Source organism: Schistocerca serialis, chromosome 2 (genome assembly GCF_023864345.2).
Source record: "Schistocerca serialis cubense isolate TAMUIC-IGC-003099 chromosome 2, iqSchSeri2.2, whole genome shotgun sequence".
In the NCBI taxonomy this organism is placed as follows: domain Eukaryota; kingdom Metazoa; phylum Arthropoda; class Insecta; order Orthoptera; family Acrididae; genus Schistocerca; species Schistocerca serialis.
In genome coordinates this window covers 379,384,334-379,400,330 of record NC_064639.1, presented here as the reverse complement: position 1 = coordinate 379,400,330, position 15,997 = coordinate 379,384,334, and the positions used below count along the sequence as shown (strand labels likewise).

Here is a 15,997-nt window from a genome sequence, read left to right as displayed (position 1 = left end):
TCAGCATTAGAGGGGCGGGTCTAACACAACAGGCAGCATACTTTTCACAGGGGTGCCAGATACTGATCTCTTTCTCTCACAAATACACACACACACACACACACACACACACACACACACACACACACACACACACATGCACACTATCAATGTGTTCGTTTCTAACACAAACATTATGATGTGTCACACACACTAGTAAGGTAGTGCTGTCTCAGCAATGATAAACAGATTAGGTATATGCTGCATTGTGAATGGCTGAGAGCGCCATGATGTCAACACAAAGTTGGGAACAGTGGGATGGAGCTCTTGTAATTGGATAAAATGGAAACATGGGCGAAAATGTATAAAACTGGGGAACAGTGAGAGTTGTTACATACCTGCCTGGGTATGGTCTCTGCTGGTGCCTAAAATGACGTAATAGTAAATTGACAAATATACCTCAAGTGACATGACAACATAATTTGTTATTAACAAAAAGACACAACCTGATATTCTTCCTATGTTTCTCAGCTCCCGAGTTAACTCCCCCCACTTGTGTGTCCCAGATATGAAAGATGACGATGGGAAGGGGGTGCTTGATTCTCATTGCTCCAAGGGATGGGAAGAGGATGAGGATGAGGATGAGGGGGAGAGGGGTGTTGGGGTTCTCCTGGGTGACCTTGATCAATTATCAGTGATTCCCCGGTGAAAACTGCGGGGGCGGCAGGGGCTGGGTGGGTTGGGAGGCTTTGAATATAAGTTGATCTAGTGTAGCCTGAAACTTGACACTGGATGTATAATCTGATACCCCCCTTATCTTACCAGTGATAAGAATGGAATGTGCCAGAACTTACGCCGCTATTCCACTCAGCCCTCCTCCCAAATGCGCAGTGCCCCCCCCCCCCTCCCACACACACACACACACACACACACACACACACACACACACACACACACAGTAGTTTTCACAAAGAAGCAATGAGGCTGTTGAAAGTGCCACACACTGTCAGGTGGCTTGCGGAGTATGGCTGTAGATGTAGATTAGGTAAAAGCAAAATGTATTTATGTATGTTTACCAGCTTCTTTCACGACTATTCCTTTCACTTTGTATTGCGAGCAGAGTTTGAAAAGTCCGCACAAAGTCCAAGAGATGGCACCACCGGCACATATCGAGGTCATGTTTAGTTAGTAGCATCTTTGGAAAGAACGCACACCAAGTTTCAGCCATACTGGTCTATTTCTTTGTTTTTGGCATTTGTGTGAATCAAGGAAGTCGAGTGATTGTCAAAAAATGGACGAAAAAGAATTTCGTTTGGTGATTAAGCATTACTTTATGAAAGGCAAAATGCCTCAGGAGACCATAGAGAAGCTTGGTAAACATTACGGTGACTCTGCACCTTCGATTAGAACAGTTTATAAGTGGTTTCAAAATTTTTGGAGTGAACATAAGGGCACAAGTAATGCTGAACATTCTGGATGCCCTGTGGAGGTTACGACTCCAGAAATTATTGATAAAATCCATGATATGGTGATGGATGACGGAAGAGTTAAGGTGCGTGAGATTGCTAGTGTTGTGGGCATCTCGAATGACCAGGTGCATAATATTTTGCATAGACATTTGGACATGAGAAAGCTATCTGCAAGATGGGTTCCACTATTGCTCACAACTTGACCAAAACCAGAATCGTGTGAAGCGTTGTAAGGGTGGTTTGCAAATGTTCAGAAAGAATCCGCAGGACTTAAAGCGTCGTTTTGTCACTGTGGATGAAACATGGATACATTACTGTACTCCTGAGACCAAACAACAATCTAAACAATGGGTTACCAAGGGTTAATAATCTGCACCAAAAAAGGCGAAGACCATTCGTTTGGTCAGAAAGGTTATGGCAACTGTCTTTTGGGATTCGCAAGGGATAATTCTTATCGACTATCTGGAAAAGGGTAAAACTATTACAGGTGAATATTATTCATTGTTATTGGACCATTTGAAAATCGAGCTGCAAGAAAAACGCTGGCAATTGAGCCACAAAAAAAGTCTTGCATCACGACAATGCACCAGCACACATCTCAGCAGTTGTGGTCGCAAAAGTAATGGAAATAGGATTCCAACTCGTTTCACATCCCCTCTATTCTCCAGACTTAGCTCCCTCAGACTACTATTTGTTCCCCAATTTGAAGAAATGGATGGTGGGACAATGATTTTATTGAAACAAGGAGGTGACTGCAGCAGCTATTTTGTGGACTAGGACATTTCCTATTATTTGGAAGGGATAAACAAATTACAACAGTATTGAACAAAGTGTATAAGTCTAAAAGGAGACTATGTCGAAAAATAAAAAAAGGTTTACCCCAAACACGTAAGTAGTTTTTATTTTTGAACGCCCCTCGTATTTCTCCAGCATTATCTCATTTCCATACTCAAAAAATGTGCATATTTTTACTGTATCTCAAACCCCATTGGTATGAGCTTCTATAACTACTTTCCCCAAGCTACATTTGTCTGTGTGGCAGATCATGTACCACTGTCACTGTGACCCCTTCGTGTGTTCCAATTTATACTGACAGACGGATTACATCTTGAGAGCCTCCAGATCAAATCAAGTTGTGCTAATACTGCAATTGCTTCTACATCTGTGCTCAGTAAACCACTGTGAAGTGCATGGCAGAAGATATTTCCTACTGTACCACCTATTAAAGTTTTTCCCAGTTCGAGTTGCATATGGAGCACAGAAAAAATGTATGCTTGAATGCCTTTGTGCATGCTGATAACTAGTCTAAGCTTGCCCTCACAATACCGATGTGAGCTTTTAAGTTTAGTATATTACCAGATTCCTCATTTAAAGCTGGTCCTGTAGCTTTGTAAGTAGCGGGACAGTCTATCTTCAAGTGTTTGCCAGTTCAGGTTTTTCAGCATCTGCCACACTACATGTGGGTCACAGAGAAATGTGACCATTCATGCTGCCTTTCTTTGTATACATTCATACCTCTACTGATCAATTAATAATTTTAAGAATAATAATTACAATGGAAATTTGCTGGCACTGCAAAAGAGGTGCAACAATATGGAGTTCACTTGGGAGCATGTGTTTCGGCTAATTTACACGCAGCGACGCACACACCAGACAGTCAGGATTATGAATTTTTGTGTACGTGAAAAATAATATTGTATTATTAGATCATAGTTCTTTGAGCCTTGAAGTTATTTACCACCACTACTTCTTTGAAGACAATGTTACAGTGTCCAGCTCACTCTACTTTAATTTATTGCTTCTCCAAAGCATTACAGGTATCAGTAACGCAGATAGATAGACCAGGTGAAATAACGAACTGGTAAATGAAATTGACTTGGTACTATAAAAATTAAGGTATTTCACATTATTAGGGAATTAAACAGAAATCCACGTCTTCTCTCTATCAAGGATGGGAAAAGACAAACAGTACAAAACCTATGAAACATCCGATAAGAGTTTTTACAAACATAAGAAAACCAATGTTGTTCATCTTTTCTCACTAGCTCCACAGGCTTGATTGCTGCAGGCACACCGCATTTTAATCTTTTGTGTCAACTACTTAGCTGAATGAATGGATAAAAATAGACAGAAAACATAAATCATATACCCATATATGTAAACCAGCATAAGTTCCAATAAATATCCCTCGTTAGTCCTATTTGTTATGAGTTCCACAAACTTGAGCAATATACTAGGATGGGTCACACAAGTGTTTTGTAAATGATCTTTTTTGAAGGCTGACTGCATTTTCTGAGCATCCTACCAATCAACTGATGCATGCTACCTGCTTTACCTACGACTGAGTCTATATGATCACTCAATTTCATGTTCATGTTGTTGTTGTTGTGGCCATACCCTTTCACCATACTTCATCACATGCACCAAATTAGGCAAGAAGATGACGTCACACCACTTGGGGAGTCAATGAGTGGGATGTGCATTATCGCCAGTGGTATCTGACCACATCGCTTTATAACTCGCACTCCAGTGAGTCTACATGAGTTCTTCGCTTAACTACAGCAAAGTTCAGTCAGAGTTCACCTAGAGTTAGTCATCAGCTATGCAGTCCGGAGCTTGCACTCAGCAACAGTCTGAAGAGAACGGCCACCATTCTGGAACCAGTCACTAAAAGTAAACAGCCCACAAGGATAGGGTCTGCCACAGCCCTTAGTGCAGCGACTTAGGCAATGAACATAGTCTTTGGAATGGTATTCACTTGTGGACCTGAATCTTTGTCGTGGAACTTAGTTCTCTGCCTGGACAGACTAATACACGTGTCTACCTCAATGTTACAGTTTGTGTGTGCAGTGCAATAAATCAGTGTTCAATCACAATGAACTAATTAATTCTGTAGCAGTGCTCCCGAAACAAATCATGACAGATTTGTACGCCCACATACATTGGCACAGTCAGCTGGATATCAAACCACTATACATCAGTAGCACAGTCAGCAGCTGTGACAGGAAACAGATGAATGCCCACACTTTAGTGATACAGTCAGCTACATCTACATGATTACTCTGCTGTTCACAATAAAGTGCCTGGCAGAGGGTTCAGTGAACCACCTTCATGCTGTCTCTCTACTGTTCCACTCTTGAACAGCATGTGGGAAAAACGAGCACTTAAATTTTTCTGTGCAAGCCCTGATTTCTTTTATTTTATCGTGATGATCATTTCTCCCTATGTAGGTGGGTGCCAACAGAATGTTTTCGCAATAGGAGGATAAAACTGGTGATTGAAATTTCATGAGAAGATCCCGTCGCAACGAAAATCGCCTTTGTTTTAATGATTGTCACTCCAATTCACGTATCATGTCTGTGACACTATCTCCCCTATTTCGCGATAATACAAAACAAACTGCCCTTCTTTGTACTTTTTCGATGTCATCCGTCAGTCTCACCTGATGTGGATCCCACACCGCACAACAATACTCCAGAATAGGGCAGTCAAGCGAAGTGTAAGCAGTCTCATACGGATTACCAGATCTACTCCCTTAAAGAGGAGGATACATTATCAACATTTGTCGTTAATTAACTATATTTTTGATTTTGCTAATTACTATAAATAATTTAGTAATTTTTACCAAAAGTTTTTTATTGCCTTAATAAAAATCTCGTTTTGTGTATTTGCTTTGATTCTTATAGGGAATTAGTATTTTTTTAGCTTAACAGACATAAAAAATAATCAACAGGCTTAGTTTAAAGTTATTAGTTCACTGTCCTGTAATACAATGTACCAACCAAAATGCAGCCCCACTGTGACTGCTGTTCTTGTACACGGGATGAGTTGGTTGATGTTCTTAATCAGCTCGACATTGCCCTGACTACTGTCAAACAACTGGCAGCTGCTACAAATCAATGTGTTGAAAGAGCTCCTGAGAGTCATGTATCCCTGGTACCAGTGCCAAAGGCACCTTAAGTACTAACCTGTCCTGTGGATCTTGTCTCCTCCATAGAAAATACAGGATCTGTCATTACTTGTCCATTTGACTCCGAGTGGGATTCCAATTTCACATTTAGGCATCCTGTGCAGTGTAGATGGGGACCAGGGAGGACTCAGGGTGTGATACAGAACCCATTAGCCTACAAGTTTGAGGTGCTGTCTATCACTGAAACTGAGCCAGTGGGACCCACTTCAGCTGTTTTGGGGACATCCAACAAATATTACGATATCTGACAGAATATTTGCAATTTTTTCCTTTTTTCTTAGGAATCACTTCACTTCACTATACCTAATTTTGTCATCTGCAAAAAGTCTCTCTGGTCATTAATGTGAAACATAAACACCAACAGTCCTAATACACTTCCCTGAGCACATATAAAGTATTTTTACTTCCATCAATATTTCTTGATGCGGATTGACACACTGCATCCTTCCTACCATGAAATTCTCATCCCAGTCACAAGTATAATTTCATACTCATACGATAGTACTTTTGAGATACTTTCTGGAATGCATTCTGGAAGTCAAAACACACTGCATCTAAAAATAGTGGCACATGTAGGCATGAATGACACCTGCTGCATGGTTTCTGAGGACATCTTCAGTTCTTTTCGATTGATGCTGATTTGGTGAAGGCAGCTAGCATTGCATGCATGGTGCAGGGTAAGCTCATGATCTGTAGCATTGTACCCACAATCGATCAGTCGTCTGGCTTGGAACAAAGTGGAAGATATAAATCAGAGTCTCAAATGATTCTGAGAGAGTATCAGATGCAAATTTCTCAACCTCTGCTGTTGGGTAGAGAATTTAAGTTCCCCTTAATAGGTCACATGTGCACTACATGCAAAGTGGCAACTAGGGTTTCAGATTATGTGTGGCATGGACAGGAGGATTTTTTACGTTAGAGGAACCCTGCTTGGGATCAAAGACAAACTACTGCCCAAAATCATTGTTCTCAGATTGGGTACAGAAAAGATTAAAATATGAGTAAACTGTCGGAGCACCCAAGGAAAGGTCCTACAATTAGTACCACTTAATGATGTTTATAATGCCCAAATAGTATTAGGAACAGAACACTGCTGGAAACCAGAAGTGAGTTGCAACAAAATCCGAAGATCAGATTGGTATATTTATCGTAGGGATAAGTTAGTCGTCAATGGTGACTATATATTTGTTGCAGTACAGAATTCCATAATATCTAGTGAGGTTATCATGGAATATGAAAGTGAATTAATATGGGTGATGTTAAGCATCAAGGTGGGTCAAAAATAGTAATTGGAAGCTTTAATAGACAGCCTGGGTCAGGAGCTGTAGTGATAGGGCAATTCAGAGAGAGCTTGAAAAATACTGTTAATATCTTTCCTGATCATGCTGTTGTCATAGATGACTTCAAATTGCCAGGCACAGATTGGGACAGTCATTCTATCTAAACTGGTGCCAGAGACAGGTATTTGTACGACATTAAGAGTAATGTCCTTTCCAAAAATTACTTTGAGTAGATAATTTAGAGAACCCACCCAAGAAGATAACATCTTAGACCATCTAGCAACCAACACTTAATGTGCAGGAAGGTGTCAACGATCATAAAGCTGTGAGAGCAACTATCATTACAGGTATTACAAGGAACGTTAAGGGAGGTAGTAAAAAACTTTTGCTTTGCAAGAGTGACAGGATAGAAATTGCAGAGTATCCGAGTAGTCAACATCCAGAGTATCCGAGTAGGCAATATCAAATAATCAGTGCTGAGGATGAAGACGTGGAGCAAAAATGGAAAAAAATTCAAAAGCATCATTCAATATGCCTGAGACCAGCATGTACCAAGCAATTCCTTAAAGACAGGAAAGATTCACCATTGTTTAATAGTCTTGTTACAAAACTGCTACATAAACAAAGATAGCTTCATCACAGACTCAAGTGAAGTCAAAACGTACCTGACAAATGAAAGCTGAAAGAAGCACAGTGAGTGTAAGGAGAAAAATGAGAGAAGCGTTCAGTGACTTTGAAAGTAAAATTTTTTCAACCGATCTGACTGAGGTTCCAGTCTTACGTGAAATTGAATAGTTAATTTTGAACAGTTTACCAATCACTCAGTGACCATACTGGCACTGGAAAATCATAATATGGCCCCTCCTTTCAATCATTGTATGAATGTCAAAAAGGCAGAAATTGAAATACCTGATTGCGGATTAGAAACGCAACTATAGTTGCTTAGTAGTGGAAAGTCACCAGGACCTGTAAGATTCTACAAGGAATTTGCTCCCCTTTACCAGCAGTTTATCATAGATCACTGGAGCTCCAAAGGGCACCCAGTGGAAAAGGAAAGGGCAGTCATACCCATCTTCAAGAAGAGTCACAGGACAGATGCGCTATAGGCCTATCTCGCTTACATCAATCCATTGTAGAATTATGAAACATATTTATGCTCAAGAATTGTTAAGTTTCTGGAGTACAAAAATCTTCTCCATAAAGATCAACATGGATTTCTCAGAGATCTCGTGAAACTCAGCTTGCTCTGTTCCTCCATGAGATGCATAGGCTACTATAGACAATAGCACTCAGCTTGATTAAATGTTTATTGACTTCATGAATGCACTTGACTCCATCCCGCAATGCTATTTGGTGAAAAAATATGAGCTTACCGAGTTTCGGACCGAATCTGTGACTAAATTCAAGACTTCCATGCAGAGAGAACTCAACAAGTCGCTCATAATGAAACAAAATTGACAGTTATAAAGTACTGCAAGGAAGTGTGATAGGACCATTACTGTTTACAATGTGTGTACATGATCTAGTAGACAGCATCAGAAGATCTTTCAGACTGTTTGCAGAAGATGCAGTTGTATATAAGAAAGTAGCAATGCCAGAAGAGAGTATCATTTTGCAGAGGACTGATGAATGTTGCGAACTCTGGCAGCTGACCCTGAACATAAATAAATGTAACATACTGTAATTATATAGGTAAAAAAATCTACTATTGCACAACTACACTATTGATGACAAATTGCTGGAAACAGTATCTACCGTAAAATATTTAGGAGTAACAACCCTGAGACCCTACGCGGAATGACCACATAAAACAAATAGCAGTAAAAGCAGATGCCAGACTGAGATTCATAGAAAGAATCTTACGTTATAACTTATCCATGAAAGAAGTTGCTTACAACGCAAATGTTTGACCAATTCTTGAGTATTCTGCATCAATCTAGGACCCTTCCCAGGTAGGACTGACAGCGTTTAAATGGTGCAAGAATGTTACAGAGATGCTTAACAAACTCAGAAAACACAAGAGGCATTGCGCATCATGGAGAAGTCTACAATTAAAATCCAGAGACAGTACTTTCCAGGAAGAGTCAGACAACATATTACTTCCTCCCACATACATCTTGCGAAATGACAACAATGAGAAAATGTGAAAACTTAAAGCTAATACAGAGGCTTACTGACACTCATTCTCACCATGTGCCATTCGTGAGTGGAATGGGGAAATGGGGGATGGGGTGTAAGATAGTGGTACCCGAAGTACACTTCGCCCACACCATCAGGTGGCTTGGGGAGTACTGATGTAGATACAAATTTGAGATAGTAGTGTGTGTTTGGACAAGAAGAGAATAGAAGCTTTCGAAATGTGGTGCTACAGAAGAATGCTGAACGTTAGATGGAGATGGGTAGACCACATAACTAATGAGGAGGTATTGAATAGAACTGGTGAGATGAGAAATTTGTGGCACAACTTGACTAGAAGAAGAGACCCGTTGGTAGGACATGTTCTGAGGCATCAAGGGATCACCAATTTAATATTAGAGGGAAGCGTGGAGAGTAAAAATCGTAGAGGGAGACCAAGAGATTGAATACACTAAGCAGATTCAGAAGGATGTACGTTGCAGTAGGTACTAGGAGATGAAGAAGCTTGCACAGGATAGAGTAGTATGGGGAGCTGCATCAAATCAGTCTCTGGACAGAAAACCACCACCACCAACACAACAACAACAAGTGTGTCACCATGAACTCACATTCTTAAAAAATTTGAAGCTTCTTGTTTGAAGCCCTGAAAGTGAGTTATTTTCATGTGCTTTGGTAAAGCAGCAGACAGTCTGTAACTGCATTCCGAAATATGACATCAAGTTATAAAATTTTAAGTGTACTGTTTTTAATAATCATATGTTTTTGTGTACAATTCTCTCATAACACACATAGCTCAATAATCAGTCCATCAATGAAAGGCACATTGCATTACAGATTTCTTTCAGGATGTATATACATGCAGATTAACAAAATAAACACGTTCATATACATCTTGGGTCAATAATAATAATAATAATAATAATAATAATAATAGCAAAAAACCTGAAAATATGTTCCTTGAATAGAATTAAAAATACACATATATCTTACACTTTTGTAACATTACTATGTTTCATGGGGCTGCAATTAAAATACATCTATAAAACTTAACTCTTTTTAAAAAAGTTCATAAGTGTCGCCTGTTTTGATCTCTGAGGAGGTGAAACCTTTTTCCTTGGGCTCTCTCTAACATTATTCTCAGTCTCTTTTTTGGTATTGTTTGGTGTAGATTCATTTTTTGTCTTCACTTCATTTTCTTTCCCTTCTTCATGATCACTATCACTGCAGCTTTCATACACAAATTCCTTCTTTGTAACTGAAACAAAGCAGTATAGTGTGATTACTATTAAGAGACTAAAATTATTGCTAAATTATAGTGAGACTTAATAAAATTATGTTTATAAGCTATTCCTGCAAAGAGTAAAATTCCTTTTTTCTACGCTGAAGAAAATTTAGTGGACACTAATGAACACAGAGTGTGTCCATAAAAGTTTGGAACTTTAAAACCTAGTATATAGCAGGATGAAAGGACCACTACATGCTACAAAATCAATTACTCATGATAATAAACACCAAACCTCTTTATTTTATACCCAATTATTCATTCCTTGTGGTATATGTGGAATAAAATAAAGAGAAAAGTAGATAGACAGAGAAGTGCATCACAGGGGATGTATACCATCTAGGTGCTTGGAATACTATGTACGACAGTCTGACCACTAACACCTATACAAGAGTCAACAATGACTTAAAAAAAAGAAGGTAGTCTCAGTAAGTAAGAAATACAATTACATAACTTAAAACAAATGAAAATGCTGTACAAATATGTATGATATCGATAGTGGAAAACATTTTATTACTTGTACAGTTATTACTATCACGATAAACAAACAAATTCTCCTCTATAAAAATGTAGGTATGACTTTGGTGCCTATAGAAAACTTAAAAAAGTTTCTGTGCAACAGAAAAATTGAGAATATGCCAGCTATGCTCAAAGCAGGGATGCGTGAGAATGAAAAACTCAGAAATAAATTTATTTGAGTGACATATGCAAGCAGTCTTATTACTCAGCAGTGGGAAAACACAAAACTGTCAATGTAACAGTATGTTATACTGCATAAGCAGAATTCTACCCTGGGGGTCCATTAAAGATAAAAAGTGCTGTCTAGTAAAACACCACAGCTGCAGGACATGAGTTCCGCTACTAGACTAATATATAAAAAAGGTATATGATCACACGATGATTACACACTGAAGTCATTCATAAAAATGAATGTATCATGTAAATGTATGAAAGATACAGATTCCAATAGTGTAATGATAACACTTGATACCTACATTAAGGGGAACATAATTAAATTAAAATGCAGTTGTCACAACTGATATGAGCCATCAATTTCCTAAAACAAAGGGCAGATTCTTATACATCCAAAGGCCACCATCAGCAAGGAAGGAGCAGTCATCCAAAATATCTATACACATACACCACAAGCATCACCATCTGGTACATCCTCTTGCCGAAGAAAGTGGCATGTTAGAAACACTTTACCTCGTCTAAAAGTAGGTCCAATGTGAAATCAAACAATGGAAAATCCAAGATGGAAAGCAACAATATTATGAAAAGGAAAGTTGCTACTCACCATACAGCGGAGATGCTGAGTCGCAGATAGGCACAACAAAAAGACTCTCACAATTATAGCTTTCGGCCGTTAAGGCCTTTGTCAACAATACACACACACACACACACACACACACACACACACACACACACACACAGAAGACTGTAGTCACAGGCAACTGAAACCACACTGCGAGTAGCAGTGCATGATAGGAGGGGCAACTGGGTGGGGGTAAGGAGGAGGCTGGAAAGGGGAGGGTTAGGGATAGTATGGTGAGGATGGCAGACAATGAAGTGCTGCAGGTTAGACTGAGGGCAGTGGGGGGGGGGGGGGGGGAGGGCGGCGAAGTAGTGGAAAAGGAGAGAGATAAAGAGACTGGGTGCGGTGGTGGAATGATGGTTGTGTAGTGCTGGAATGGGAACAGGGAAGGGGCTGGTTGGGTGAGGACAGTGACTAATGAAGGTTGAGGCCAGGAGTGTTATGGGAACGTAGGATGTATTACAGGGAAAGTCCCCACTTGTGCAATTCAGACAAGCTGGTGTTAGTGAGAAGGATCCATAGGGCACAGGCTGTGAAGCAGTCATTGAAATGAAGGATATTATGTTTGGCAGAGTGTTCAGCAACGGAGAGGTCCACTTGTTTCTTGGCCACAGTTTGTCGGTGGCCATTCATGCAGACACACAGCTTGTTGGTTGTCATGCCTACATAGAATGCAGCACAGTGGTTGCAGCTTAGCTCGTAGACCACATGACTGGTTTCACAGGTAGCCCTGATTTTGATGGGATAGGTGATGTTAGTGATTGGACTGGAGTAGGTGATGGTGGGTGGACGTATGGGACAGGTCTTGCATCTAGGTCTATTACAGGGATGTGAGCCAAGAGGTAAGGGATTGGAAGCAGGAATTGTGTAAGGAGGGACGAGTACGTTGTGTAGGTTCGGTAGACAGTGGAATACCACTGTGGGAAGGGTGGGAATGATAGTGGGCAGGACGTGCGTCAGCATGACTTGGCAAGGACTCAGCTAATGTCTGAAGCAGTGCTGAAGGGAATTCACACCATTAATCCTGCAGGGCTGTCCACAAATCCGTAAGAGTATGAGGGGGTTGAGATCTCTTCTGAACAGCACGTTGCAAGGCATCTCAGATATGCTCAATAATGTTCATGTCTGGGGAGTTTGGTGACCAGCAGAAGTGTTTGAACTCAGAAAAGTGTTCCTGCAGCCACTCTGTAGCAACACTGGATGTGTGGTGTGTCCCATTGTCCTGCTGAAATTGCCCAAGTGCATTGGAATGCACAATGGACATGAATGGATGCAGGTGATCAGACAGGATGGTTATGTACGTGTCACCTGTTAGAGCCATATCCAGACGTATCAGGGGTCCCACACTCCAACTGCACATGCCCCACATCATTACAGAGCCTCCACCAGGTTGAACAGTACCCTACTGACATGCAGGGTACATGGATTCATGAAGTTATGAACATACACATACTCGTGCATCCACTTGACGCAATTTGAAATGAGACTCAACCAAAAACATGTTCCCTGCCATCAACAATCCAACGTAGGTGTTGCTGGGCCCAGGCGACATGTAAAGCTTTATGTCATGGAGTCATCAATGGTACACGAGTGGGTCTTCGGCTCCAAATGTCCATATCGATGATGTTTCACTGAATAGTTTTCACGCTGACAGATGACCCAGCATTGAAATCTGCAGCAATTTGCAAAAAGGTTGCATTTCTCTCACGTTAAATGTTTCTCTTCCGTTGTCATTAATCCCGTTCTTGCAGGATCTTTTTCCAACCACAGCGATGTCAGAGATTTGATGTTTTACCGGATTCCTGATATTCACTGTGCACTCGTGAAATGGTCATACTTCATCGCTACCTTGGAGATGTTGTGTCCCGTCCCATTGCTCAAGTGTTGACTATAACACCACGTTCAAAGTCACTTAAATCTTGATAACCTGCCATTGTAGCAGCAGTAACTGATGCAACAACTGCGCCAGACACTTGTTGTCTTATTCTGCCTGTTTACATATCTCTGTATTTGAATATGTATGCCTATATCAGTTTCTCTGGTGCTTCAGTTTATTTTAACTGGACAACTGCCAGTCATCTTCAGGTGAGCCATCGAAGATTGAGGAAGATGTTCTCTGCTCCGCCTTACGTAGCGGGCTGATAATACTGCCACTCGTGCGTCAGAGTAATGGTGACAGAAGTGCCACACTGCCCGATGGCAGCACCCTCGCTGGTGGAATTGCAACGATCAGCTGTCTTCAGTATTGACACTCATCGCAGTCATCAGAGTACTCTGGCATCTTTGTCTGGAGCAAATCTTATAGATGACTGAATTCGACACATTATCTAGCTGGTAGCCGCTGTCATAGTTCATTAGATTTTCCGCAATGCTTATTTCAATGGATTCTTTTATAACAAAGTCCCAAAAAGATGTTGCTGTGCCCAAAATTAATGTTTTATCATATTCCACTTAATGTCACTCTTCCATCCAACCAAAACATCCAGGAATGGGTAACAACCATCTTCCTTCACTTCCACATAAATTGAATGCTCTCATGTACAGAGTTAAGAGGATGTAAAAACTCCACTAACTTATCTTCTCTGCGGGGCCACACTATCAAAGTATCACCCATGTACCTCCAAAAAACAGTTGGTTTTAGAACCGCTAATTTAAGTGCTCTTTCCTCTAAATCCTCCACAAGAAAGTTAGCCACCAGGGGAGACAAGGGGATGCACATGGCGACACTGTTGGTCTGTTCAAAATATTCTTGGTTAAACATAAAATAGATTCAGGAAAGAGCATGCCGAAACAAAGCAGTGATGTCCAACTGAAACTGTTTACCAATTAGTGCATAGTAATCAGCAAGTGGTACCTTTTTAAAAAGAGATACAACATCAAAACTCACTAGGAGTTCCAAACTACTTAGCTGGAGAACTCCCAGTCTGTTGATAAAATCGGCAGAGTTCCATATATGATGTGGACATTTGCCAACCAATGGTCTCAGCAAGAAAGCAAGATGTTTGGCTAAATCATATGTGGGGCATCAATATTACTCACTCCACATCATAAAGGAAGATCTTCTTTGTGCACTTTAGGAAGACCATACAGTCTTGGTGGTACGCTACCTTGTGGTCTTAACCATTTGATGGTCTCTGGAGGTTAGGAGTAAGAATTCAGGAGTGTACACATTTTCTGTTGCACACATGCTGTAGGGTTGTGATCAATCTTCCTGTACACAGTATCACTAAGTATGTCATACATCTTCTCCGTTACTCTGATACACACGCGGGAATACTATCAGCATGCCATATAAGGTGGAGTGGAGAACGTCTTTGTCAGTCTTTGATGGCTCACCCAAAGATCACTGGCAGGTGTCCAGTTGAAATATGGTGGAGTGAAGTTTACGACGACTGGCTGCAATCCCAAAATCTCTTCGAGTATTTTCTTAACCAATCTTCTACGGTAAGTCGTACGGTCAGTATTGCCTTGCGCGTTTCTACATTTCTCCGGAATCGAAACTGATCTTCCCCAATACCCAAAGTTTGCTTCTACCAATTTTTCTATTCTTCTGTAAAGAATCCTTGTTAGTATTTTGCAACCATGACTTATTAAACTGATGGTTCAGTTATTTTCACACCTGTCAGCAACTGCTACCTTTGGTATCAGAATTATTACATTCTTCTTGAAGTCTGAGGTTATTTCACCTGTCTCAAATATCTTGCACACGAGATGGAAGAATTGTGTAATGTTTGGCTCTCCCAAGGCTATCAGTAGTACTGATGGAATGTCATTTACTCCCACGGCCTTGTTTCAACTTAGATCTTTCACAGCTTTGCCAAATTCTCATAGTATCACATTTCATATCTCCCGTCTCATCTTCATCCTCTTTCATTTCTATAACATTCCTTTCAACTTCATCTTCCTTTTATACACCCTCTACATACTCTCTTCACTTTTTAGCTTTCCCTTCTTTGCTTAGGACTGGTTTTCCATCCAAGTTTTTGATATTCATGCACATGCTTGTCTTCCCTCTAAAGGCTTCTTTCATTTTTCTGCAGGCAGTATATATCTTTACACTAGGAAATATGCTTCTAAATCCTTTCACTTGTCCTCTAGCATTGCTGCTTCACAATTTTGCACTTCTTGCCACTCTCATGTTTTAGACGTTTGTATTCCCTTTTGCCTGGTTCGCTTGCTGCATTTTTAAATTTCCTCCTTTCATCAATTAAATTCAACATCTCTTGTGTTATCCAAGGATTCATACTAGGCCTTCTCTTTTTACCTATTTGATCTTTTGCTGCCTTCACTATTTCGTCTCTTAAAGCTACCATTCATCTTCTACTGCATACCTTTCCCCTGTTCTTGTCAACCATTGCCTAATGCTCTCTCTGAAACTCTCAACAGCCTCTGGTTCTTTCAACTTTTCCAGATCCTCTCTCCTTAATTTCTTATCTTTTTTCCAATTTCTTCAGCTTTAATCTACAGTTCATAACCAATAAATCATGATCAGAGTCCACATCTGCCCCTGGGAATGTCTTAAAATTTAAAATCTGGATCCTAAATCTCTGTCTAACCACTATATAA

The 15,997-nt window shown here is 40.3% G+C and overlaps 1 protein-coding gene across 1 annotated transcript in view; it reads right to left on the bottom strand.

The window, feature by feature from the left end:
- Nucleotides 1-9,562: 9,562 nt before the first annotated feature.
- Nucleotides 9,563-15,997, bottom strand: part of LOC126457199 (DNA polymerase delta subunit 3) — a 42,816-nt gene continuing 36,381 nt past the window's right edge. Inside the window, exon 8 of the mRNA XM_050093299.1 lies at nt 9,563-10,089. Within this exon, the coding sequence (XP_049949256.1) occupies nt 9,881-10,089 (209 nt within the window). The 3' untranslated portion in view covers nt 9,563-9,880. The remainder of the gene's footprint in view (nt 10,090-15,997) is intronic.